Source organism: Balaenoptera physalus (assembly GCF_965194825.1).
Source record: "Balaenoptera physalus genome assembly, chromosome: 9".
In the NCBI taxonomy this organism is placed as follows: Eukaryota; Metazoa; Chordata; class Mammalia; order Artiodactyla; family Balaenopteridae; genus Balaenoptera; species Balaenoptera physalus.
The window spans coordinates 68,881,812-68,906,308 of record NC_138888.1 but is presented as its reverse complement, the minus strand read 5'-3'; the positions used below and the strand labels follow the sequence as shown (position 1 = coordinate 68,906,308).

The window sequence follows — 24,497 nt, the reverse complement described above, 5'->3', positions numbered from 1 at the left end:
TTCATCAAATGTAATTTAAGTGTGGACTGGTTTTCTTTCCGACTGCGACGAATGTAACCCCTACCGTGCACTCTGAAATCTTAAAATTAAAAAAAAAAACAATAATAATGCTATTATGTTGGGCTTGAAATAAGTACTTCCCCAAGGTCAGTGGCCGAGGGAGTAGGTGTCAGTGGCCTTGATGCTTCCCGATTCTTTCTCCCTGGTTCCCGCCCCCATCCCCATCCCCATCCCCATCCCCATCCCCATCCCCATCCCCATCCCCAAGATTCAGCCCAGATCTAGCCATCACACCACCGCCTTCAGGGTGAGGTGCGGGGGTGAGGAAGAAGAGTGGGTAGGGGGGTGGGGCAGGTGGAACTGAAACGGAACTTCATTGTTCGCGGGACTGACTCTTCCCGAAATAGCCCGATGGCAGCGCCTGCGCAGTGCGCGCTCTTTGTGCCGGGCTGCAGCAAGCGGGTTGTTTGTGTGTGCCTCTTCCAGGCGGTGGAGGCGGAGCCGGAGGGGCGTGGCCTCCCTGTCGTATTCTGATTGGGCTTTCTCAGAGAGGCGGGCGGGGTAGGGCGGAGCTTCCGATAACAACACTCGGAGCGGAGGCTCAGGCTATTTGTTGCTGCGCCGCCACCGCCCGACCCATGGTATGTTCTTTTCTCGGGCTCTGTTAGCAGCAGCCGCCGCCGCCGCCCTGTGATTTCTGGCCTTACCTCCTCCTTCTACTCTTGCTGAGCCACTTTTCCTCGTAGTGCTATGACCGTCGTTTCTGTCCCACAGCGGGAGCCGCTTGTTCTGGGCGGCCGCCTAGCGCCCATGGGTTTTTCCGCCCGCGGTTACTTCGGGGCCCTGCCGATGGTTACTGCTCCACCGCTTTTGCCCCGGATCCCGGACCCACGGGGGCTGCCCCCCACTCTCTTCCTCCCTCACTTCTTAGGGGGAGACGGTCCCTGTCTGACCCCTCATCCTCGCGCCCCGGCACCTCTGCCCAACTGCAGCCTCGCCACGGCGGGGGGCACCCCTCGGGCAGCACCAAAGAAGCGGCGAAAGAAGAAGGTGCGGGCCAGCCCGTCGGGGCAGCTTCCCAGCCGCTTCCACCAGTACCAGCAGCACCGGCCGAGCCTGGAGGGCGGGCGGAGCCCCGCGACGGGCCACGGCGGAGCGCAGCAAGTCCCGGACCAGGCCCAGGCCGCCGCCTGGGCCCCGGCTCCTGCGACCGCAGCTCGAACTGAGGAAGCGAGCCCTTTCCCTGGCTCGCTGCCGCCCGCGGCGCCCGGCCAACCCTCGTTCAGTAGAGAGGTAAGGGCCGCAAGTGGGACGGGGGGACCGCTGGCGTGCCGGCCCCTAGACGGCCACAGCCCGGCCGCGAGGTTTGGGGCCCTGCGCTCTGGGGTCGGGAAGGGAGGGGCCGGGTTGAGGGTTGAGGGGTGGTTGTTTACTCGGGAGGGAAGTTTCCGTGACGCCCGCTCTGTTCTTGCTGGTGGGGGGGGAGGGGAGGGGAGGCCAGCGCTGGCGCTGCTGATTGGCTCCGGGGAGCCGGCCAATGAGAGGAGCGGCTGCGCCCCAGCAACAGCCCGGATTTAGAAGGCTGGCGGCGTTCCAGGGGGTTTCGGCGTTCTGGGCGCGGGGTGGGGGTGGGGGGGGAGCGGGAGAAGGAAGCGACCCGCTGGAGGCTGACGTCAGCGCGCGCTACGTGCGGAGCGCTTCGGCGCCCATGAAGGAGGCGAGCCGGGCGGGGGTTGGGAGCGCGAGGACGCGGGCCCGCTGGCGGCTTCCCAGCCGTTGGCAGCGCCAAGACTCGTCGGGACGCGCGTACGGTCTCTCGCCAGCCGGTGTGGGGTTTGCCATGGGGTGGCAGCCGCCCGCTTCCGGTTGGCTTTTTGCTGAGTTGTGAGGTGCCCGGTGTGGGGCGCCGGGCCACCTGGGGCGCTGCTCCTCGCGGGGCAGACCTACTTAGCTGTGCTTTTCAACTTAGAAAGTTGGCAGGAGCGACGGCAGAGCTGTTGCCTCTTTGAAGCGATAAGTTCTCTGGGCTAGTCTATCAGATGAACGGAATTTACTGCGCATCTCCACGGTGTACTGTGCCAGGCTTTCTTAGCGGAAGGTAGTTTTATTGCTTGTGTCCAGAATGATGAAGTTTCCGAAAGAAGAGTTCCCAGTTGAATTGACGATATGCTGCCCAGTTGCTATTGGACTAGGATAAAATTGATTAAAACTTAAACGGTATTAAGTGGCTATATAACTTAAAGTAAACTTTGTATCAAAATAAAACGATTTGAATTTCAAAAACCTTCATAATAATCATGAAAATAAGTTACTGACATTTGTTGAAAGAATATTGGTTTGAGAGATTTGCAGCTTATGTAGCTGTGCTCTTGCAAAAACTTAAATTTGTCCACCGTGATTACTTAAATTTTGTATACGTTCCTTTCAATTCCACGGCTCTTCTGTAGTATTAATGATACTGTAAAAGCGAGTTTTTGTACTTGTTTCCTAGTAAGATTCCTTTATTTTCTAGAACGGTATTAAAACCGGGGAGCTCTGTTGTCAGTTACCCTTTTTGACATGGATTATGTTACCTTGTGCTCCGGCTTTCTATTTGTATCCTGGCTTCCCTACTGTATTACAAGTGTTGAAAGGGCAGTGATCGAATAGATAACCCTGTCTTTCCATCTCATGGCTTCCTATAAGGATCACCTGAGTTAGGAAAGTGACTGGAATTAAGGCAGTAAAGATCTTGAAGCAGTTTTTAAAACAAAGTAGGGGGCAGGCACAAAGCATTTTCTTCTGACTATGTATTATATGTGTAACTGGACGAGATGATAGAAAGTGGTAAGTATTTTAGTATTTAAATTTATGAAATTTTGTTTTCACAAGCTGGGGGGATAATTTTTAATGTGTGTACTTAGTGACCATTATCAAAACACTTCCTCACTTAAAATCAATCTCCTGCTAATCAAATTTCTATTCTGACATAATTTTTAAAGTACCTGTCCTAAAAGGTAAATAGTGTATCTATTAACATAGTTTTTCTTTCTAATCAACCAAAGCACTTGAAAATTTCTCTTGGAAATATCCTACTGTAAAAACGCTGACCTTTGTTAGGAAGAGGTTGTCATACATGTTTGGAATATAGCTCATTACTCTTTATAGAAAGGTGGACTTGGTTACCTTGGGTTCTTTGACTTGTTAGAATCAGCACTGGTAACAGTGATGACTCACTATTTTTAGTGGTAAAATTAGATGTGTGCGTATTTGGACTTCCAGGGATAAGTACAGCAAGCATTTAATCAAGACAGTGAACTAAAGTCCAGGGGAACTTTTTAAAAGAAAATATGTTAGATATATGGTGAGGTTCATGACTGATTTTTATCATGAGACTGTATTCACTTTTATGTTCCTTGTCTTTGTAGGTTTTAAAATCAAAGATGGGAAAATCGGAGAAAATTGCCATTCCCCACGGCCAGCTTGTTCATGGTATACACTTGTGTGAACAACCAAAGATAAACAGACAGAAAAGCAAATATAACTTACCACTAACCAAGATCACCTCTGCAAAAAGAAATGAAAATAACTTTTGGCAGAATTCTGTTTCATCTGATATAATTCAGAAGCAGGAAAAAAAGCCTTTTAAAAATACTGAGAATATTAAAAATAAGCATTTGAAGAAATCATCATTTCTAACTGAAGTGAGCCAAAAGGAGAATTATGCTGGGGCAAAGTTTAGTGATCCACCTTCTCCTAGTGTTCTTCCAAAGCCTCCTAGTCACTGGATGGGAAGCACCATTGAAAATTCCAACCAAAATAGGGAGTTGATAGCCGTACACTTAAAAACGCTCCTAAAAGTTCAAACTTAGATCTCAGATTTCAGTATGTATGTAAAACATAGCTTTTCCAAAATCCCTGGACTCTTGAAAAGCAGTGGTACAGAAATGGAAAATTACCTTGTTGCATATACAAGGGCAAAAGATGAGTTTAAAAATTTACAAACCTCTTGTATTATATTTTATATTTTGTAAATACTGTATACCATGTATTATGTGTATATTGTTCATACTTGAGAGGTACATTATAGTTTTGTTATGAAAGTATGTATTTTGCCCTGCCCAAATGGTAGGTGTTTTGTATATATACAATGGAGAAATTTTAAGTGTGCTAAGGCACCTGAAAGACCGATTTATTTGCACAAGGTACTGAGATTTTTTTCAAGAAACAGCTGTCAAATCTCAAGGTGAAGATCTCAATGTGAACAGTTTACTAATGCACTACTGAAGTTTAAATCTGTGGCACAATCATTGTAAACATGGGGTTTGTCTATGTTTCTCTAAATTGATTTCTGCCTTCTAATCTGTAATTGCCGGAAAACTCCTATTCCCATTTTTACCAAACTTAATTTGTGGTTTTGGTTTATATCCATTCATATTTAAAATTTTAATGCCAACAAAATCGGTTGTAATCAAATTTTAAAATAATAATAATTTGGCCCCCCCCTTTTCAACTAGTCTTGACTCTTTGTGTGTGATTGTTTTTTCATGTTTGAATGTGTAACTAGGAGATGGATTTTAACTTCCATTTTACTGGCTAAATGTTTATACTAATTGTACATCCTCCCTCTGAAAGCTGGAGAGTCCAGTAATTTAACACTGCTACCTCTAAGGGGAGGAATTCCCCATCTCATGAATGGAAATGGTTGTGGGCAAAAGTAAAGCTGATTAGCTTATAGCTTAGAATATGCGTTTATTTTTTGAGCTGTTTTATAAAATACCATTTGACTTACCACATATTTACAATGAAAGAAAATGGCACTTGTTTGATTTGCAAAATTTATACTGATACTGAATGGGATACTTGAATCAAAGCAAATATAATTGATGTTAAAATATTAGATGGAGACTTTGGAATCTCAAGCTTGCTTGAAGTTATGGCAGCATATGTATTTTTACTTTAAAATTCAAACTTCTACTCAATAGTGTATCTATAAAGTCTATTCCAGTAAGAAATTCTAGAACACAATTTTCCCCATATAGTTTTTCATTATATTATTACAAGGCCAAAGTTTATGCCAAATAATACAAAGGAAAAAGTAATTGGTAATGAGTAATTGGTCAATATTTAGACATGTGAAAAAGTAAAGGTGTTCAGAGGCTATATATGATCCTATAAGGTAGTATAGATAAGAAAGGTGCTACCATCCTGAGGAAGAAATAAATGAGCCTTAAGTCTCAACTTCTTGTATCTTTTGGTTCACACAAGAAGGGAGGACACTCACCTAACCTTACTTAGAATCACTGTTGACTTAATAAGCAATGCCAGGATGGCATGAAGACTTGTTACAGCCACCTCAAAATCTGAGAATTTCTAATAGATGTGGTCACTATACAGCTTGTCAACACCCCAACCAATCATTTTTCTTGGCACTGACTGTAACATGCTTTGTTCTTAAATGAATTTAGAGAAAGTTAACTTCATTTACATATAGGTATATATAGATGGATTTTAAAAAAGCACTTAGAGAAACTAAGATACAAGTGCACTCTCGACCTTGTAGAAGATAAGACTTTTTTTTAGCTAAGAGAAGTGTTAACACACTGGTAAAGAGGATGGTTAAATTTTTTAAAGGATGATGTAAGGAAATAGTATTATAAAGTAATAGATTTTATAGTTTGAAGAGTGGTTGAAAGAGACTACAGATGATATTTAGTGAGAAGGTGTTAAATTTAAAAGTTGAATAGTTTTGGTGTTAAAGTAAAACATTTAGCAGCATGTCTTAGTCCCTTTGGGCTGCTATAACAAAATACTAGACACTAAGTAGCTTATAAACAAATTTATTTCTCAGTTCTGTAGGCTGGGAAGTCCAAGATCAAGGCATCAGTGGATTTGGTGTCTAGTTGAGATCTCAGTTTTAGAGGTTCATAGATGGTGTCCTTTTGCTGTGTATGCACATGGCAGAAGGGGTGAGGGAGCTTTCTGGGGCTGCTTTTATAAGGGTTCCTGCCCTCATGTCCTAATCACTTCCCCAAGTCTCTACCTCCTAGTACTGTCACCTCGGGGGTTGGGTTTCAACATAGGAATTCAGATCATAGTGCAGCCCAATTATTCAGCCATTATTTTTCTCCTATTGGAGTGTCTTGAAACATCTCCAATGTTCCTGTAATTTGTGTTGTTTTGTGGGTGTATAGAGCACACTTTGTGTTGGCAGTTACCAGCTCCAGGACTAAACTTTAACTAACGGTCTGGTTAAAAAATTACCATTGCAAAGGGGTAAAAGGTTTGTAACTGTAGTATGTGAGTGGAAAAAATTGTTCCATGCAGTGGCACTTCCCTATAAAACAAATACCAGTATGTGGTTTAGTATTTAATACTGAAGTTGCTTTTAGGTGAATTTGTAGAATTTGATACTGAGTTTATTCAGCTCGTACCGCTGACGTAGTGAGACTAGAAAGCTGCTTTTATTTGCATTAATCTTGGTGCTAAGTAATTAGTGTCCTTGTAGGAAGATAAAGGGAAAGGAAGGTAATAAAAGACCAAATTACAATATTAACAGATTGACAGGAGCAATTCTTTTCAAACTTAAAAGTGGTTTATAAGTTAAAATACAAATTTTAGGGTGGTTTCTGAATTTAAAGACTAGAATGTGTTAGGCAAGTAATCTACATTTTACCAGGACAAGCATTCAGGTTTTTAGGCAGTACTATGTAATTGCCCCTTCCCTTCACAGATTTTAATACAAAGCTAGTACGAATGTGGGACTTGAATGGGATCCAGTCACGCTACACTTGGGGAAAACCATTTGCATTTCTTTTGCGTAGTACATGATTTTAAACTATCTCAAAACTCCCACAGTATTTGCTTTTGTCTTTATCTGCCTTCTTTAAAAGCCCTGACTCAACTTTCGGTGTTGAGAAGGAACAAAACCCAGGCCCCAGGCCCATACTTCTGCTCCTCAGCACTAGGGCCCAGGATGGACCTGGGAAGGAGGGCATGGTGGGCACCCACCCAAGCCAGAGAAGTTAGGATTATGAGGAGCTGTGGGTGTGGTGGGTAAGCTAGACCCCAGTGCCTTGTCCCTCACCTCCCAGCATGTCCTCAAGTAAAAGCATTTAGACGTCAGGGGAAGGTGAGGGCTGTCCTAGCTCAAAGCCACCGACTTCTGCCCTATTCCTGGTTTCTTCCAGAAACGGTGCTTGGGGAGAGAACCATAATTATTAAATGGTTTGAGATTACCAAAAAACGCAGGGCATGTGTTTGTGTGTGGGAGACTGGTTTTGTGATTAAGGAGGACTTCAAGAGGTGGTATAATGAAAGGCAGCTAAATTTTGAGTGGGGATATTAAGCAATCAGTTATAGAAAAGAAGGGAAAGGGTTTGAGGATGCAAAGGAACTTCTATTTGATATTGGCATTTTGTATGAGTCTTCATTCTGGCTCACATAAATGCAAATATCTTCCTTACAAATAGATGGGAAATCTCATTTTAGGAGTTAAGGCCATAGTTCAAAATTCCCCCAATTGGTAGTCACCAATTTTAGCTTTTTTAAATTTTTAATAAATTTATTTATTTTATATATTTTTATTTTTTGGCTGTGTTGGGTCTTCGTTGCTGCATGCGGGCTTTCTCTAGTTGTGGTGAGCGGGGGCTACTCTTCGTTGCAGTGCGCTGGCTTCTCATTGCGGTGGCTTCTCTTGTTGTGGAGCACGGGCTCTAGGCACGCGGGCTTCCGTAGTTGTGGCACGTGGGCTCAGTAGTTGTGACAGGCTCTAGAGCGCAGGCTCTGTAGTTGTGGTGCACGGGCTTAGTTGCTCCGTGGCATGTGGGATCTTCCCGGACCAGGGCTCGAACCCGTGCCCCCTGCATTGGCAGGCGGATTCTTAACCACTGTGCCACCAGGGAAGCCCAATTTTAGCTTTTTTAAATAACGTGTTGTAAATATTACTACTAATGGGTTGGCCTAGGTGAGTTCTGACATCTCCCAAATCAGTCTTATGATTCCAGCAAACGGCTCATTTATGCACGTTTGATAACACATTTCTGCATATTATAAAAATCCTAACAATGAAACTAATATAGAGTCCCTGTCTTGGATAAAACTGCCTCAACCACCCCTCCCCTCCTTGTTTGAAATATCTGTTCTTTTGTGTCATTTTTGAGCACCATGTCTACAATTTAGTGTGGCGGGGGATTAAGTGTGAAGTATGTTCAGGAGATAGTTGACCCCTGAACAACACAGGTTCAAACTGAGCAGGTCCACTTACACACAGATTTTTAAAAAATAGTAAATACTACAATACTACATGATCTACAGTTGGTTGAATTGGAGGATGTGGAAACTTGGATATGGAGGAATCACGGACACAGAGGTCAGACTATAATTTATATGCATATTTTCAACCACAAGGGGTTGGTGCACCCAACCCCTGAGTTGTTCAGGGGTCAGCTGTACAAGGATAATTGGCAGAGCTAAAAGTTAACAGCATAGGTGGGTGAGGAAGAAATGATGGCCATAACTGAAATACAAGTTTACCCTACAAGAAACGTTTTTAGAGGAGGTAAAAACAAAAGTCAAGTCATTGTCTCTTCCAGCAGGTGGCAACTAATGCTGGTGAGGAGGGATTGTATAGTTGGGAATCGGGACACCTATTAGAAGTAGCATTGAGTGGGGCCTTAAAATATTCAGTTGTATCTGACATGCAAAGAAGAATTGAATACATTGTCAGAGATAAAAGTTTTAGCAGTGTTATGAAAAGATGTGGAATACCCAGTAGCTTAAGAGAAGTGCAGGGAAGGAAGATTCACTGTCTTGAATGGTGTATTGGGGTAGTAACATGAAGGGTTTTGAATGTCATGCTGAAGAGTTTCAACTTTATTCTATAAGCACGGCAGAGTCACCAAAGGCTTATGAGCAAGGTAATGAGATTCCTGCTTCAAAAAGAAAACTGGTGGAAATAGAACAGTTTGGAAGGGGAAAGCTTGAGACATGAAAGCCACTTGAGGATATTTCAGTGGTTTAAAAAAGAGCCTTAAAGGACATTATCAGAGGGTATACAGGGGTATGGACTTACTTGGGAGATATTTTGGAGGTAGAATTCAGAATTCAGCAACTGAATGAAGGGTAAGAAAAGAAATTTTAAACTGAGCAATCAGGAAGATAAAACCAGCAATTAGAGAACTCTGGAGGGGGTTGAAATTATAGAGGAAGATAATTTTGATTTGCATGTTGAACGTCAAGATGCATGTAGGATATCCACGTGGAAACACACAGCAAGTAGAAGACAGGTCAGGCCGAGAGGTACAGCTTTGGTAATAGTGCACGGAAGCACTAATTACAACATGAATATGGAACTGAAATATTCTTCTGTCTTCCTATATTCTTTTTTCCCTCACTGGGTTTAACACCTTTACCAGTACTCTTGACCTCATCCTTTCTGCCTCCTGTGGACCCTCAACTTCATCTGTGATAGTAAATTAGTTGTTGAACTGAAAGTATTTCCTCTCAAAGTGTTAAATGGTGGTTAGTTATTACTGACCTGTAAAAGTCTGTGTTAGTGGACGGTTCTAATGTTAAGTTCTGGATTCAGACAGCAGGGGCCCAGCTGCTGAAAAGGAGGAACAAAGTTTCCTTCCCTTAGTCCAAGTTTTGACACTGGGTAAAACTGATCTTTTAATATTCTGTATCTTTTTGTAAATCTCCCCCCTTCTAATGACCATCCCATCATATTGCTGAATACATTATCCTTTATTTAGAGAATGGAAGGCCCCCAAATCCCATGCACTCTATGCAGTTGATATCTGCTTCAGGTTGAGGGAATCAAACATATGTACTTATACTTGGGTATGAAAGGCTGAGAGTCTCATCATCTTCCTCTATATACTTAAAATTCTGAAGGACATTGCAGAATGAAAACACTTAAAAATCACAAGCCTGTTCTTTCAGCCCTGAGCTATCCATAAATCTTTCAAAGACTCCCAAATACAAGTCTCCAAATGGGAAAAAGTGTGTCTGTGCTGAGATGAGATGGTGTAGGAAGCAGGATTGTTGTAGGCACAAATCGTGTAGTTCAGGAGCTACTTGTTTTTGTATCTGAAAGGAAATTTGAGAGTACATTTTATACAGTGCTATTTATAAAAACTCATAAAAATTAATCTTTGAAAGAAACTTTCTTGAAAATTTTAGATAGGATTCTCTGAAGGGGTGGGGTGGATAAAGTTCTAAGATTAGGGATGATCTATTGAACCAAACCCTTTTTCTTTATATCTCTTGGATTAGATTGTCTTGAATTAATCTGACAGTTTTCGGATTAAGTTACTTTTCATATCCTTTGCAATTCTCTTGGAGTTCTAAATTAAATATGCTAAAATGTATGAGTAATATTCCTAACACCCAGGAATTGTATTTGCCAAACTTAAACTTGTGAATTACAATTTAAGACTTATAGGTGTTACATTTACTGTGGGTTCACTGTCAAGATCTTAGAATTCATTTTCTAAAGCAGAGTTTAGAGTAATGTTTCCTTAGTGTAGAACTGGTGACACAAATTTAAAGTTCCCTCTGTTAGAGGAATAGTTTATCATAGATGACGTGGCATTAATTACAGTCTCTGAATTAAGTAATGGTAGGAAGGGGAAAAACGGGAGAATTGGCAGAAAGCAACCTACATGGATAATCATGGAAAATCAGATGCACATTTGTCAAAGGAGGCTACAGGTTCTATTCAAGCTCTATTTAATTAGAAGAGATCATGTATCTTGAATGTATAATAGCTTAAAAGACAAAATGACATTCTTAAACAATAACATTGAAAACACTTCATTTCTCTAGTCATTCATACAATGATAACTTTTATGCATGTGTAAGAAAGGATCCAGGAAAGTTAAGTAATTTTTCCCAGTCTACTACATAAAGTGGCAGGAAAATGTGGTATTTTATATATGATTGTAAAGATAATAGATACTAATCAGACTCCTCCAAAACTGGCCATATATATATAGCTACTCCTAAATTATTACAGATAGTTCCATTGTTCTAAGATTAGAGATTAACCTGATTAGTTGTCAAAACGGAATTACAAATGTGTTCTTAAGAGTCTAGAATCTTGAGGAGGGGATGGCAGGTAGAAGACATTTTGATGACTTTTATTTCCAACATGGAAATGTTTGATTTAACTGAACTCAAAACTGCCTCCTAACAGTTAAGACCTTTAAACAGGAAGATCTTTATTATTTCACTCTATTTGGCAACATGGAATCAGAGGGCTTTGGTTCTTCCTACCAAAAGCTTGGAGAGATCTACAATTTGGGGGATCTTCTTGCTATAATAAGGGCTCTCAACCGTCCCTTCCAACGCTGAAATTGCCCTTACTCTTTTCAAGTGATCAGACACTAAGGACTCTTAAATTTTAAAACAAAAGGATTAACATCAAAGATTGGATTACCCTTTTCCATCAGTCTTCCAAGGGTCCTAGTCACTGCATTCAGTCCAGTCTCCTTAACCATTTGTGTCTGTTTCTTAGGTTACTGTAAATCATCTGATGTTTGAAGCCAGATCCTGAATTTCAAAACTAAGAAAACAGAATTATGTTTACAAAAGATATTCAACCAAGATTTTTTATCACTCTTTAGCTACTTGGAATAGCCCACTTATGAACATTCCAATTTTCAAAAATTTACTATATGTTAAATTCAAAATAATTGAGGAAAAGATGGATGGAAATATATGTGATTAAAACAAGCATAATTTTTAACGGTAGAATCTACGTAGTGGGTATATGGGTGTTCATTGTAAGATTACTTTCTTATTAAAGATTTTTACAACAAAATGTTAACAGAATTCGGGAAAGTTAACGCTGCTTTACTAGTTCACTCCAACATTACACAGAAGTTGAGTATCTGCCAGTAATTCCAAAAGCTCACTTACATGTAACATTAAGCACAAATAAGTCAATCTTTTGATGTAAACTTTGAGTCTCCTAAATGTTTTTTCTTTGCACTTTCAACTAGGCTGGTTAGTTGGTTGTAACACTTCTAAAATAATAGAACAACCCTAGTCAATGACTGAAATACCAAAGCCATTGTAAATAAGAACTGAAAGATTAGAGAAAGGATACTGTATTTAAGCATTGTCTTATTTGGGAAATGTGACAGTTGACATTTAATGTTAATGTTGAAATAAATGTTAAAGCCTGAAGAAACTTTAATTAGGAGAGGATAAAGAGGTAGGTGGAGACTATAAAGATTCTGAGGGGCATTTATAATAACTGCCCATGGTTTGAGGGGAAAGTTAAAGAATTATCTGAAGTGGAATAACTTGAACTTCAAGTAGAGTAAGGAAGTGTGTCTGTATGAGATTCCCGAAGAAGAAAGGGGATGGCTGAAGGGCTGGTTAGCACTGAGGTGACCAGGAGGTAGAAGGGTAAAGCAGGGTGCAACTCTTAACACTTGGCTGGCTCCTACTCTTCAAAGCCTTTAATGTTGAATTAATATCAGTGGAGTTAATGGAAAGTTAAAAGCATTTAAAATTATTCCTTAAGTGTAGTTCCACTTTCCATGATAGATATCCATGTAAAAACACCACCTTTTAGTCAAGGTAGATAAAAGGTGGACAAAAGTGCAGTCACCAAAACCTCTTACAGTATCAGTTATATTTGACTATGGACAGGCAGCTAAGAGCACCTCATACAAGTGCTTTTCACGTATATTTTATTTTTATTTTTTAATAGATCTTTGACTATAATTGCTTCACAATACTGTTAGTTTCTGTTGTACACCAAAGTAAATCAGCCATATGCATACATATGTCCCCATATCCCCTCCCTCTTGCGTCTCCCTCCCACCCTCCCTATCCCACCCCTCTAGGTCGTCGCAAAGCACCGAGCTGATCTCCCTGTGCTATATGCTGCTGCTTCCCACTAGCTATTGGACCTTTGGTAGTGTATACATGTCAATGCTACTCTCACTTCGCCCCAGCTTCCCACTCCCACCCTGTGTCCTCAAGTCCATTCTCCATGTCTACATCTTTATTCCTGCCCTGCAACTAGGTTCATCAGTACCATTTTTTTTTATTCCATATATATGCGTTAGAATACAGTATTTGTTTTTCTCTTCCTGATTTACTTCACTCTGTATGACAGACTCTAGGTCCATCCACCTCACTACAAATAATATGAGATATTTTAGAATAAAAATTTTTTATCCATGTTTTTAAGTGGTATTTTTTAAAAAATCCCACATAGATTATATGGCAAGAGTAGGGAATTATAAAGTACAAAATAACACCAAAAATGGTTAGACTTTATATACACATTAAAAATTATAATGAATATCCTAACAAAACTACAGCATTAGTTTTCCTAATTCAGCTACATTTAACATTTTAAGGCCAAAATTTTAAGGTTTACCGACAATGTGAATGTTAATGCTTTTCCTTAAGGTTCTTACGAAATTATGTAAATATTTTACAAGGTGTTAAAATAAATTTAAGTAACATTCCATCTCATTTTTAAAATGTAAGAATGCCCTGAAGAGTCAGACCAGTTATACAGCTTATGTCGATTTTGAAAAAAGGTCTTCAACAGAGTAATTTTTCTCAAGGTGTAAAGTAGTATTCCCACAAAGCAGACACCGCCTCACAAATGTCATAGGAATGGCTCTTAACTTCCCCCCCCCAAAAAAAAATCCATTGAATTTTTCTTACTGAAAAAAAAAAATAGGCTATCACTTGAGCCTGGAAGACTATTTTATATTGAGATTTCTGTTGAAATTAGTCAATTTAACAGCATTTTAAGTCTATACTATAAGGAGTAAGCCAAGAAAACTAGAATGTGGTTTTCCTCAATCTATGTCTATGGACCCATTTCTAAAAAGCATATAGTTCTTAGGCATTTAGTTCACAGAATTATACTCCTAAATTAGAAAAGCGGTAATTTTGCTTCTTGTTTCAATTACACTTTTTCTGAGAAACTGCTCATCCTACACAAGCTGCAATACGTAAGATCAAACAGTAATGAACATGCAATCAATCCATTTCTAGCACAAAGCACTGATAACTGGCTAGATATTCTCTCATCTGGAGAGACTGACCCTTTAAATTTTCTATCTGCATTCTGAAAGAACCTGAAACCTGACATACCCTAAGATATTCCTGATTTTAATTTGTAACCTTACTAGTTCATAAGCTTACAGGTAGGTTGAATATGGTGTTTTGAAACGTGTGAACCAAACATATGCTTAAAATCACATAATACATTTAAAAAACAGTAACCATTAACCCACTTAGCATCCATCTATCTCCACAAGTTGATACTATTTTCTTTTCATAAATTCAAAATTGTGGTACATTCCTAGAACATAAAATTCAAGAAAGACTGATCATATAACCCTTTCCCCAAAATAAAAACATTATACCTTTTTTTTTGGGAAAATACTACTGATGTGGTATAGTATCCTATGTATATTTTTAAATTCAGTCTTTCCTCACGATTCCTTTAAATAAAAAATGGTATTTGTCATTATTGTAAAGTACTGTTTTAACTTGAATGAAGTTGAATCAACCTGGAATATCTAACACTTCTATAAGGGAATATTATATTTCTAAATAGGTTTTTGACTATAATATCTTTACACTTTATTTGCTTCTTTTCAAAAGATGTACCCAATTTAATTCCATAATCACAGTCAATCCATCAATTACAGTCCATTCACCTTCTCTGTGGGCTGTCCCAGCTCTATTGTGTTCCTGGGATGGGATCAGTGCATTAGGGGCATTCTCTAAGCAGTGGGGCCAGGCCCTAGCCCAGTCAGGAATGAAGTGCTTACTCCCCCAAGGCTGTCTATGTGAGGCAATGGGGCCTTGTCTGGGATGCACAAAGCTGTGGTTAATTTGCTTAATTTTAAGAGCATCTTTTTAAAGGTACATGATATAAAATTTCCAGAGGGCCTAAACTGACATGGTTAGATCAATGCCAGAGCTAATGTTATGATCCTAAATACCCTAGTTTCATCAAGGGAGTAATTTAGATGCTAAGTTTGTAATCTTCATTTAATAGTTAAATTTTTCTAATCAAATATATGAGCTTTGAGACTAACATCCATATGTCTCACTGAACCACTGGTCCTTAAAATACCGAGAGTCACGGACTTGTTTGAATACCTACAGGACCTAGATCTGAAGCTTCGGTTTCATGATACCAGATTAAGATCTTCTGCATAAGTAGCATGTATTTATTTATACAGATACCCCAAATAGTCTACCACACTGTTTGGAAAACAAATTTAATTTTTAACTCTAAATAAGAAATTACAATTTTAATGTAGTATAGAAGAATTATAGAAGTATTTCCAAACGCTTCTTCCTTTAAACTTCGACTAATTTTGCTTCATGCAATGGAATTGGAATAAAGGCAGAAATTCGTATTTATTTGAATACAACAGCATGTCTTAGAATAGTCGTATCTCAGATAACATATAAAGTCCTGAAATTAGTTAATATTTTACATTTAAAAATAAACAGCCCAGTGGCACAAGATTAAACCCCAGACTCCAGATAAAAAATTTGGCATATTCCCCCATTACGTTTGCAGCTGCAAAATACCAGCTGCTATACAGAAATTGTGTATTATTCATGGGGAGAAGAAACCAAGCAGTCATGGTGGCCACCTTTATCTTCTTTGACATTAACTTATCCTCTATGAATCTTGAACAAATGGAGGTAGGTAGTGCCCCTACACTAAACATAGGAAGTACCTGAGTAAATATATTATCTTTAAAGGAAATGATCACAGATGTGTGATACATTTGCTTTATTTAACAATCCTACCCTAAGTATCCTCTCTTAAAAGGTCCAAGAAACAATTCTACAGCAGAAGTGAACCCTAGAATAGATGTACCCAGAGGACAATTTTCCAGGATATCAGCACAACTGCCAATCAATTTCCACTCAGTCACAGAACCCATTTTCACTGAACCCTATAATCATTTCCTTTCCAAATTCTATTCTCTCCTTTTCCTCTCAATATTATCTTAGTTTAGCATGTCAAAGACATGCTTTGACATCTGTCAAAGACTTCTCTCTTCCAAAAAGACAAGCACGGTGATCAGGGAGGGCCGGGCCGTATGGAGCCCAGCCACCACCCAGCTCCAAAGTGTAATGGTTGTGTGACCTTGTGCATGTCATTTAACCTCTCTGCGTCTCACTTACGTTATCTGCAGTGGTACTGACCTCATAAAGCTGTTGTGATGAGTGAGTAATGTAAAACTTACAGAGCAGTGCCAAGCACATAGTAAATGATCAGAAAGTTTAAACTATTATCATTCCAGTTTTTCCATCAAACCAAACAGAATCCTCCTAAGCAGCCCAGGGATTACAGTGGAAAACCAAATCAGAGGTAAATCGAAGGACTAAGCATGTTCAGAAACACTGCCTTATTAACTTTTTACTAAGATATAATGATTAAATGTACAGACACTACAATCAACCCCTAGTTAGTATCTGGAATAACTACACACATGTGTATGTAAACCCAAACATTTATTTAGAAGATACAAAAATTAGTGTTTGTCTTGCTCTTTCTTCAGACTGTCCTCTCAATTTTCAATACTGCCACATAATTTTATAACTAAAGTTTTATTACATTTGAACACTTCAAAGAGCTATAATTTTGAAATAAATTTTGCTATGATAGAGAAAATCTACTCAGAAAGTACAGTATACATGAATTTACGGTACCTGTCCAAATATTACCAGCATATAAATTATTTTGTAAAGTTATTTCTTACACAGGATGTAAAATGCAAAAAAAAAAAAATGGAATTTGTATTCAGAATAGAAGCAATATTGGCTCCTATATGCTAAAAATATAAGACATATTTTTTTTCTAAAGCACTCTAGATACAAATATTAACTGTATGGGCTGAGAACTTTTAATTTCAATGTAATTCAACAAGGTACACAAGTAGAGCTCTATAAATATATCCCCTATAATAACCATATGCAAAACCATTTTATCACAAATACTACCAAAACCCTCTGAAAAACATAATCTACAAACACATTTTTAAAGAAATTCTTAGCTTTAACAACTACAAAAGCAATGAATATCAATAAAGCTATTTGGCTTAAAAAAAATGAAGGGCAGTGTAATGTAAATCCCAATACTGCAAAGTTGTTTTTTGAGGCGGCAGTCTTGAGTTTCTTAATACAAGGTACTAAACATTTCCAAAAATAAATAAGACTTATTCTATACAATTTAAAGTCGTCAGCTAGAGCTCTAAAAAGAAAAATTAAGCAATAGATGAAAAGTAGGTATGCAGAATTAATGGTATAAAGTATGATTTTTATACAAAATGTACCACTCTTCAAATGTGTAAGGCTTGATATGAATTTTTTGGACTATGAGTGTTGCACATCATTTTTAGAGTAGTCTCAAACCATTCAAAACTCAGAATTTTTATAACGTTTCGATATTTCTGAAGTGAATAAATATGGTATAGGATGCAATTTAATGTCTACTTATCTATACTGTTACACCCAGTAAAAATAAACCTTTTCTGAGCTCAGGAAAGAATGTATCTTTTGAATGCTTGATCTCTCTATAAACTCTACTTTTAGAAATGTCAGAATTTTGTAATATGAATTAATACCCATCAGGAATTGGCCCAAGTTTAAAGAGAAAACAAAAAGGAGACGTAAGATGTCAAATAGTCTTAAGTTTGCCCTATGCGATTATACAGTCATAATTACTTTTTACATGAAAGGAAAGTGCTTTAAAGTAAAAAAACTTTTGTAAAAGTTATTAGTATTATTAATACTTAACATCCAAGTCCAATTTTCCAAATTAGTTCCATTTTATCCATTTCCTTTGAAAAGTACCCTTCTGCCACAATGTAAACAAAAAATGGTCCATAAAATGGGACATTACTCACATCATAATTTGTGGTACGGGCCCTTAAATCGAGACCAAATCTTCATTAACCCAAGCTAGAGAGATTTTATCTCTTGCACATGCCCAAAGTAACTAATATCAACTCACTTTTTCTGTAAGCCTTGAAGAATTTTTATTTAACATAATGAGAGGTTTAATAACATATTAAATACTACGTAGCACTCTTCTGTTGCTGTTCACCAACTGTTTTTATGACGATAACTCCGAGATCTGGAATGTGATCGAAAATGAGAGTGTTTTGCTGTTTGTGCTTTAGTTTCAGAATTGGTAAACCCTTTGGGAGATTTACATGGGGATCTTGCTATGGAGTCAGAATGTCTTCCATGTGATCTTGATTTTGTTCCTGAGCTGGTCTGCTTTTGAGGTGAGCTTGATTGTGATTTTCCTATCGACTTGGACCTTTTTTGCAAGGACTTGGACCTTGACCGTCCTCTAGAACCAGAATTCCTTCTTGGGGTTCTTGACTGCCTTGCTGAGGTAGATCGCCTTGGTAGTGATTTGGAGCGAGATTTAGACTGGCTGTAAGAAAATCGCCTGTGTCGGGACCTGCAAACATCCATAATATCAGAGTATATATTTCACACAAAAATAGTTAATAGGTTAGGAAACAACACTTTAAGGAACTTATATACTTTACATAACATTAGTTATGTTTTTATTGGATAAGCTAAAAGAAACAACTCTAATTTTATCATGCATGCTTCTGGTTCAAACATAAGTACAAGTTTGTAATATCTGACCAAAGGATTTTGACTTTGCTAGATATCAATATATCTTATGAGCCAGTTCTGAAAAATACATTTATTTTGCATAGTTAGTCTGGGTTATATAATCCTAAGAGGTTAGAAAATCTGAAGGGAAAAAAAAGAAAGAAAGAAAATATTTAAAGCTTATCAAATGTTTATAAAGACAAAAACCTAGATGGAGGACTTCTGAATCTTGCCATGACAGAGCAGCTTGTTCTAGACTAATCTTCCCATAGAAAAGAGCTATATAAAAAAGCTAGACAACATTTATAAAACAACTGTTAAAAGGCATTGGAGAATTACCAACACAAGCAGAACTCGAGGGGTTACAAGCCATAGCTCTTTTCCTAAGACCATTTTCCAAATGCCAGCACGGGAGACTTGAGCCCAACTAGAAAACAGCTATTGGACTAAGCTGCAGAGACAGAAGTTAGAATTCAGGGCCATGAAAATGGCTAGGACTGGAGAGATGAAAATCCCAGAGGTAAGGACACCACAGGCAACCCCCACCCCCTAAGATCTGCCTACAAGTTCTCCTCAGTCGCTGGCCGTCTTCCAAGTTGCACATGCACAGGATTAGACTCTAAGAGGTCAGCAGAAAACAGCAGCTGGAAGATTTAAGAACTTAGCTGAGCAAGAGGGAGGGGATATGGGGATATATGTATATGCATAGCTGATTCACTTTGTTATAAAGCAGAAACTAACACACCATTGTAAAGCAATTATACTCCAATAAAGATGTTAAAAAAAAAAAAAAAAAGAACTTAGCTGAAATTTTCTCAGATACAGAGTTGCTGGTGAGAGAGGCTGGAATTCAAGCCCCCCAAAAGGTCAAGGAGCCTTGAGTGACAACGCAGGCTTTCAATTAAGAAGCCAGAAGGGCCTCATCCTCCAGGTTAAGGGTCATGCCCTAGGAGTAAGTGTAAAGCTGAAATGGATCAGCCTTAACAGTGCCTCAAACCAAGCCTTGACAGGATCAAGGTGATCTGCCAATGCTCTGCCCGCTAGAAGAAAACAGCTTTCTTTGGAGAATCGTTATCATCCAAAACCTCTATAATCTTTCAACAGTTATGTCCAACATCCAATAAAAAATTATAAGGTATGTGAAAAACAGACAAAAATGACTAAAAGCTAAGGAAAATAAAAGACAAAAGAATGAGACCCAAAATAATTTGGATATTGGCATTATTCAGAAAATAATTTTTAAAATTACTATGATTAACATGTTCAAGAAAATAAGGGAATTCCCTGGCATTCCAGTGGTTAGGACTCTGAGCTTCCACTTCAGGGGGCCCAGGTTTGATCCCTGGTCAAGGAACTAAGATCCCACAAGCCACGGGGCACAGCCAAAAAAATACAAAAAAAAAGAAAAGAAGAGGAAAAGACAAATAAATAAAAAAAGATGGGGAATTTAAACAATACTGGAATCTATAAAAAGAATCAAATGGACATTTTAGAACCAACAACATGATATTCGAACTTAAAAAGTCATTAGATGGGGCTTCCCTGGTGGCGCAGTGGTTGAGAATCTGCCTGCCAATGCACGGGATGTGGGTTCGCGCCCAGGTCTGGGAGGATCCCACATGCCGCGGAGCAACTGGGCCCGTGAGCCACAACTACTCAGCCTGCGCATCTGGAGCCTGTGCCCCGCAACAAGAGAGGCCGCGATAGTGAGAGGCCCGCGCACCGCGATGAAGAGTGGCCCCGCTTGCCGCAACTAGAGAAAGCCCTCGCACAGAAACAAAGACCCAACACAGCCAAAAATAAAAATAAATAAATAAAATGCTGGCTTAACTCCTAGAGAGTTTCATTAAAAAAAAAAAAAAAAGAAAAAAAAGTCATTAGTTGGATTTAATAGCAGTCTAGATACAGCAGAAGTAAGAAATAGCAAACTGGTCATTAGAAAAATATTATAGTGAAACACAATGAGAAAAGAAATTTTAAGAAATCCAGAACAGAGCATAAGAGTTATTTGGTACATACTCACGTGGCCTAAGGGAAAAACTGAATAAGGTACAAGCAATGTTTGAAGAGATGATGGCCTAGAATTTTCCAAAACTAATGAAAGGCATAATAACTCACAATTTCAAGGAACTCAGTAAACCTCAGGTAGAATAAATACAAAGAAACCTATGCTGGGCATGTCACAGTGAAATTGCTGAAAACCAAAGTAAGAGAAAAATCTGAAAATCTGCTAGAGAACAGTAGACACATTACCTTCAAAGGTGCAACATTAAGACTGACCGTGGATATCAGAACAATGGAATGACATTATTAAAGAAAGAAAAAAACTTCCTGCCAACTTATAACTCTATCTTCAGCAAAAATATCTTTCAAAAATGAATATAAAATGAAGATGTTTTCAGACAAACTGAGAGAATTCACTGCCATTAGACTTGTACTCTAAGAAACGGTAAAAATGCTTCAAGATGAAGGAAAATAATCCCAGGTAGAAGCATGGAACTACAGGAAGGAACAAAGAGCACTGGAAAGTATAAACATATTGACGTAGAATATAATTTAGAATAAAAGCACAGTCTTTTATTTTTATTTTTTTTAAAGCACAGTTTTTTAGAAATTATTGTTTCATTCCTGTTGTAGACAGTTGTAGAAAACAAAATGGGAAAATTGTCCTTGGGAAAAAAAATTCTAACATAAGAAAAAAAAACAGGATGCATATAAACACTACTACATATAAAACAGATAACCAACAAGGACCTACTGTATAGCACAGGGAACTACACTCAGTATTCTGTAATAACCTATAAGGGAAAAGAATCTGAAAAAGAATATATATATATAAATGAATCACTGTGCTGTACACCTGAAACTAACAGAACACTGTAAATCAACTACACTTCAATAAAACTTAAAAAAAAAAAAGGATGCTATATTTGGACTAGGGGCAATTTTAACATTCTTCAGGAATATTTAGGAGTATATACACATTCACTGACACAAATTTAACAAAGATTTATGGAATATCTGAGTAAGGGACTACTGATAAATGCTAGGGATATTAAGCATTAAGACAAAAGTCCTTGCTCCACAAAGAGTTCACAGTCTAATGATAGCAGCAAACTAGTTTTTTCCCACATCCACTAAAGGCAAAAGCAGTGACCTCTTTTTATCTACGGTGATACACCACATACACTGAATATATTTATAGTACATGTTAGACTTATCTATATGCTGACCCATACACATACACACACACACACAATCTGATCCTTATGAAACTTAAGAGCTGGGTAACATTTGCATTCTCTATAATACAACTTTACAAATAAAAAACACTGAGGTCAGAGAGGTTAAGCAACGGTCTTATAACTAGAACAGAGAAGAACAGCATTGTCTTGCAAGAAAATGTGGTTTTTTTCTATTTATTTATTTATTTATTTTGGACGCTCTGCATGCAGGATCTTATTTCCCCGACCAGGGATCAAACCCAAGGGCCCCTAGAGGGGAAGTGTGGAGTCTTAACCACTGTACCACCAGGGAGTCCCCGTTCTTTCTATTCCTGATACTCCATGATGACTGGGATAACTGACAGACTTCTTTTTTGTTTGTTTTTCCTCCAGCCAAGTAGTATACTTTACTGCCACTAGAAGGCAGAAAATGCTGTGAATGTTCTGGTTAATCAAGGCTCTGTCGCATTTGGAAACCGCTTATATTCTTAATGAATTAGATGGGTAATTTTTTCCTTTTCTTTTACAAACTAAGTCTTTTTCACCAAGGCCAGTAGATATTATTCAATAAATTAGGGCAGTGCTGCTTTAGGTACAATATTATTACATCTACTTTGATTTTTGGTTTATTAACCATTCATTATAGTAACGTGAACTGTTGAACATCACTTTCTTACTATTCATGTCTTTCGTGAAGCCAGAAGCAGTACCATTGGTACTGGTGTGACTTTCCTATACACATGGCATGTAAAATTTCTTAATTTGTTCCCACATTTTAGGTTCTATAAATGTAACTTGTATTTGAGTATATCAGTGTCAAAATCTCAAATAACCAATCAGTAGGAAAATGGCTCTCCCTTGGCCATGGAACAAAATGGATTATTCTCCACAGACACAAGGGAGGTTTATATTCTCACACTATCAAAGTATGATAAAAAGAATCAAATTCCAGAACACAGTATGACTGTTCCTAAATATTTCTTTACCAATCTTGGTGATGGCTCAATCCTGACCTGGGTTCTTCTGGCTTATAAAAGGAGCTTAAGGCTTCCTCCTACTTGCATGCCTCCCTCAGAATGAGCCAAGATCAAAGCATTTGATTCATACCCAAGGAGAGGGACTGAGCTGACATGTAAGATTCTAGGGCTCTGAAGAGGCCACATTTTCTAGTAATCAAGATTCTTGGGTATTTCTCTCTCCCTATCTTTTCTTTCCACTTGGCTGGAGGGGCTGGAGCCAGGCCACTTCACAGTCTTGTTTTTAGAACTAGGGACTTGGGGCAAAGACTCTCTGTCTAGCTCTGGTACATATACCCTATGTTGGGCTTTTCCTTGTCTAGGCTCTTGGAGTTGAGGAATGGAAGGACTGGAGTGAAAGCGAGCAGTTCTGCAGATCACTTTTGATTTGAGGCTATGTCGTCATGGGACAGCGTAGTGGTACGACATATGGCCCAGGAAAGCCAACTCTTTTTCTTTCTTTCTTTTTTTTTTTTTTTTGGCTGCACAGCTCAGCATGTGGGATCTTAGTTCCCCAACCAGGGATCAAATCCTCGCCCCCTGCAGTGGAAGCGCAGAGTCTTAACCACTGGACCACCAGGGAAATCCCCAGGAGAGCCAACTCTTATTACTCATAGAAAGAGGATGCTACTGTAAACGCTGATCATTCTTCAAGGGCAGAATTCACCTTAAAATTCTACATGCCTATGAAAAAAATCACAGCATTAAAACTCAAGATAAATAGTGCCTAAGTGTTTAGGAATTTAGGCATGCTAGTACAATTTCAGTTATTACTTAAATAGCTTCACCAAGTAATTAATTTCCATTGTGATTTACTATTATTCTAACAGAAACAAACTCCTAGCAGGCAAAATAGATAACTTGCAAATATCTTTTTCTGAAAAATCTACCACTTTTATATCTTCTTCCGACAATACTACCGTACTTGGACTTTATTCTTGAAAATAATTTGCCTTTTATAAATATATTGATTTACATTAACTTTAGTCAACTTCCTTTCACAGTGATTACACTGTATTTCTTATGAGTTTTTAATCATAAGACTTCAAGATTCTTAATCTGGGGGTTCATTTAGGAAAATTTTATTTTTTTAAAATCCTCATTTTATTTGTCAAGTATACAGTTTTTAATTTTTTGTTTTTTCCTCAGTATATATTATCTTTCTACTAAAAAGGTTAAAGTTAAGTCTGTCATGAAATGAAAACACTGGAAGGTATCTAATAAACCCAAGTTAAAATAACAATATATGACAAATAGAGAAGAGCATATCCTTCTACAAAAGTTGATCCTTTATGTATATTAAATAAAATGATTCTGGTGGCCTGTTTTTGAAAACTCTTTAAAATGTTTTCCATTTTAAAATTAAGAAAATTAAGTTTTCAATCCCCCTGTATTTTGTACTCACTCTTTAAGGCTATCAGACCGCCGCCTATTTCTTCCCCATGAAGAACTTCTACTTCGAGTTCTCCTTTGGCTGGGGCTTCTTGATCTCCTATGATCACTTGGAGAACAAGGGTGACGTTCTTTTGATTTCATTTGGCCTGGTGCTAGAATATGAAATTCAAGATTTATAATTCATTACCTGAAAACCTCAATAAATAACCACTCAATAAATAAACCA

The 24,497-nt window shown here is 38.5% G+C and overlaps 2 protein-coding genes across 10 annotated transcripts in view; one reads left to right on the top strand and one right to left on the bottom strand.

Moving 5' to 3' along the window:
• The first annotated feature begins 593 nt into the window (after positions 1 to 593).
• Positions 594 to 4,488, top strand: PNRC1 (proline rich nuclear receptor coactivator 1). Its single transcript, XM_082473990.1, has 2 exons — positions 594 to 1,293; positions 3,408 to 4,488. The coding sequence occupies exons 1-2, from the start codon at positions 751 to 753 to the stop codon at positions 3,849 to 3,851; spliced, it is 987 nt and encodes a 328-aa protein (XP_082330116.1). The 5' UTR covers positions 594 to 750; the 3' UTR covers positions 3,852 to 4,488.
• A 3,043-nt stretch (positions 4,489 to 7,531) lies between these two features.
• The window catches only part of SRSF12 (serine and arginine rich splicing factor 12), a 51,879-nt gene continuing 34,913 nt past the window's right edge, over positions 7,532 to 24,497 (bottom strand). For all 9 annotated transcript variants that reach the window (XM_082473995.1, XM_082473993.1, XM_082473994.1 and 6 more), the window contains 2 exons: positions 24,282 to 24,423; positions 7,532 to 18,472 (listed from right to left, as the gene is read on the bottom strand). In XM_082473995.1, coding sequence (XP_082330121.1) covers positions 18,103 to 18,472; positions 24,282 to 24,423 — 512 coding nt within the window. In that variant the 3' untranslated portion in view covers positions 7,532 to 18,102. The remainder of the gene's footprint in view (positions 18,473 to 24,281; positions 24,424 to 24,497) is intronic.

Bases quoted from the DNA above. Each gene is read 5' to 3' on its own strand.
- PNRC1 (XM_082473990.1), top strand. From the start codon at position 751: ATGACCGTCGTTTCTGTCCCACAGCGGGAGCCGCTTGTTCTGGGCGGC. The intron at 1,294-3,407 runs GTAAGGGCCGCA...TTGTCTTTGTAG, and splicing joins AACCCTCGTTCAGTAGAGAG to GTTTTAAAATCAAAGATGGG.